This window comes from Cebus imitator, unplaced genomic scaffold (assembly GCF_001604975.1).
Source record: "Cebus imitator isolate Cc_AM_T3 unplaced genomic scaffold, Cebus_imitator-1.0 Scaffold280, whole genome shotgun sequence".
In the NCBI taxonomy this organism is placed as follows: Eukaryota; Metazoa; Chordata; class Mammalia; order Primates; family Cebidae; genus Cebus; species Cebus imitator.
In genome coordinates, this window is record NW_016107595.1 from 1,755,682 (window position 1) to 1,758,520 (window position 2,839).

The 2,839-nt window shown below is 57.8% G+C and overlaps 1 protein-coding gene across 1 annotated transcript in view; it reads left to right on the forward strand.

The window, feature by feature from the left end:
• The window catches only part of FCHO1 (FCH and mu domain containing endocytic adaptor 1), a 40,090-nt gene extending 38,566 nt beyond the window's left edge, over positions 1–1,524 (forward strand). Inside the window, exons 24-25 of the mRNA XM_037728809.1 lie at positions 272–436; positions 1,247–1,524. Of these exons, the coding sequence (XP_037584737.1) occupies positions 272–436; positions 1,247–1,269 (188 nt within the window). The 3' untranslated portion in view covers positions 1,270–1,524. The remainder of the gene's footprint in view (positions 1–271; positions 437–1,246) is intronic.
• The last annotated feature ends 1,315 nt before the right edge of the window (positions 1,525–2,839 follow it).

Consider the following 2,839-nt stretch of genomic DNA (forward strand, 5'->3'; position numbering starts at 1 on the left):
AAAAAAAAAAAAAAAAAAAATGTGGGGGTGAGGGTGTCCCAAAAGCCAGATGGGCAGACACAGCAGGTGCAAAAGCCCTGAGGCAGGGCCCCCCTTGCCAGCCACACAAAACCCAGTGATGCCAGGACAGACGGATGCAGGGGATGGAAGGGATATCTGATGAGGCACATGAAGGCCATGGAACAAAGGGCTTCAGGCTCCAAAGAGGAGCCTGGTTCACAGCTGGGCCTAGGGCTGGGGCCGGGGCACAGCTGACCGCAGGCCTCCCCAGGCTCTGGCCGCCTCTCTGCCAGCTGGGAACCACTCTCAGGGCCCAGCACACCCAGCCCCGTGGCCGCGCAGTTCACCAGCGAGGGGGCCACCCTGTCGGGCGTGGACTTGGAGCTTGTGGGCAGTGGGTACCGCATGTCGCTGGTGAAGAGGAGGTTCGCCACAGGTACTCCCCAACCCTGCTGCCAGGGGACCCCAGGAGCCGGGACCTGGCTGGGGGCAAGCAAGCCCTGGGCTGGCGGGGAGGGGTGGGGGGGATCCTTGGGAAGGACAGGTGGGTGTTGGGGCCAGGAGACTGCAGATGGGGGACACAGGTGGGGAAGGAGTCGGGACCCCATGTGTCTTGAGCTGGCCTCTGGAAGACATCCCGGAAAAGACCCAAGCTGGCCCGGTGAGGTGGCTCACGCCTGTAATCCCATCACTTTGGGAGGCCAAGGCGGGTGGATCACCTGAGGTCATGAGTTTGAGACCATCCTGACCAACATGGAGAAACCCCGCCTCTACTAAAAAAAAAAAATAGAAAAAAATAGCTGGGTGTGGTGGCACATGCCTGTAATCCCAGCTACTTGGGAGGCTGAGTCAGGAGAATCGCTTGAACCTGGGAGGTGGAGGTTGTGGTGAGGGCCATTGCACTTGAGCCTGGACAACTGGAGGGAAACTCTGTCTCCAGAAAAAAAAAAAAAAAAGAAAGAAAGAAAGGACCCAAGCCAGGGAGCTCAAAGTCCCCCTGCCATCCCCTCCTCCAGCCCCACCCTGCCCCCATCAAGGGGCTCCTGGGGCCCAGTGGCAGCAGGGACAATGAGTTATGGGGGTGTTCTGAAGATGACGAGGATGACTGAAGCATCCCAGGGTGGGAGCAAGGGACCCCCTCCCGCACTCCCCTCGCGCCCCTCCTCCTCCCACACCCTTCCTCCCCGCCCCTCCCCGTCCCGCACCCCTCCTCCCCACCCTTCCCCTCACAGCCACACCCCCACAGGGATGTACCTGGTGAGCTGCTGAATCCGCAGACGCTGCTCTCCCAGCTCTGCACTGCGCCCTGGTGCTGGTTGACCGCCCCTTGCCCTCCAGCGGGACCCTGGGGCCTCCCACCCCAGCCTTCTTGAGACCCAGACTCCGCGGAGAGGAGCCCCATGCCCAGCCTGGCTGAGCCTGAGATTCACTCCTCCCCCTCATGCCAACCCTACGCAGGTCCTGGCCTTTTAATGTTCTTTGAATAAACACTTTATTTTCTAATAAAATAAAAAAGGAAAACTTTTCCTGCTCCAGGAAGTGTCCTTTGTGTTGCCAGAGACAGGAGGAAGAGAAGGAGGATGGATACGGTACACCTAATGCACTTCCCTTCCTGCACTGTGTTCAACCTGTACGGGGCCATTCTGGGAGAGAAAGAACCAGACACAGACACCCCAGCCCCACGAGCTAGAGGGAGGAAGGAGGACTAGGGGAGCCCAGAAAGGGGTGCCAGGAGTCTTCCCAAGCAGTCAGGAAGACTTCCTAAGGAGGGGGCATTATAAATGGGGTTTTGAGGTATGAGTAGGAGTTTGCAAGCTAGGAACAGGCATCTCAAGCAAAGTGATGGGAAGTTGTTAGTTCAGTGAGGAAGCAATTAGTAACCTACAAACATTAATTGGGTACCTACAGTATACCACATAACAGGGAGAGAGCTGTGAGCAGAACAATGTTCTTGGAAGCCAGACAGTAGAGACAGGAAGCCTGAGTGAGGAGCTGCTTGGCTGTGTGACTTGAGCCTCAGTTTGCTCATCTGCAACTCACCTCACTGGGTATCTGTGGAAAGTCACACACTTAGAAGAGTGCCAGCTACAGGGCAAAACCTCCAGTAGTACCGGGCAGCGTTGGGAGCCTCGGGTGGAGGGTGGACCTTGGTGCAGGTGTGCCAGAGTGGCCCGCTGGGGAGGGCAGGACAGAAGTAGTAACAGCAGACTGCAGCAGGGAGCAGGTCTCAGGCCCGTGGACGGTCTTGGGTCCTGATGGACCTGCAGGGAACTGGGGCCCGTGTTCCTGACCTTGACGCTGGGAAGACCCCAGGGAGCATGCCCAGACTGGAAGAAGCTCCAAAGGAAGGAAGTAGGAGGTGGGGTTTGGCATGAGACCTGCTGTGTGCCCCCTCTGATCCTCCCACCCTGTCCTCTGAAGAGAGAGTGCATCTGGCGGTGCCTCAGTTTCCTTGTCTGTAACATGGGAGGAATCCTGACACTGGGAGAGGTTCAGGGAGCATCCCTGGCACAGAGCAAGTACACAATGCTGGCTGAGAGCCGGGCACTGTGGCTCACGCCGGTAATCCCAGCACTGTTGGAGGCCAAGGCAGGAGTTCAAGACCAGGAGACCAGGAGTTCAAGACCAGCCTGGGCAACATAGCAAGACTCCTGTTCTGACAAAAATAGAAAAATTGGCCAGCCGTGGTGGCTCACGCCTGTGGTCCCAGCTGCTCGGGAGGCTGAGGCAGGAGGATCGATTGAGCCCAGGAGGTTGAGGCTACAGTGAGCTAAGATCACACTGGTGCACTCCAACCTGGGCAACCACAGTGAGACCCCATCTCTTAAAACAACACAGG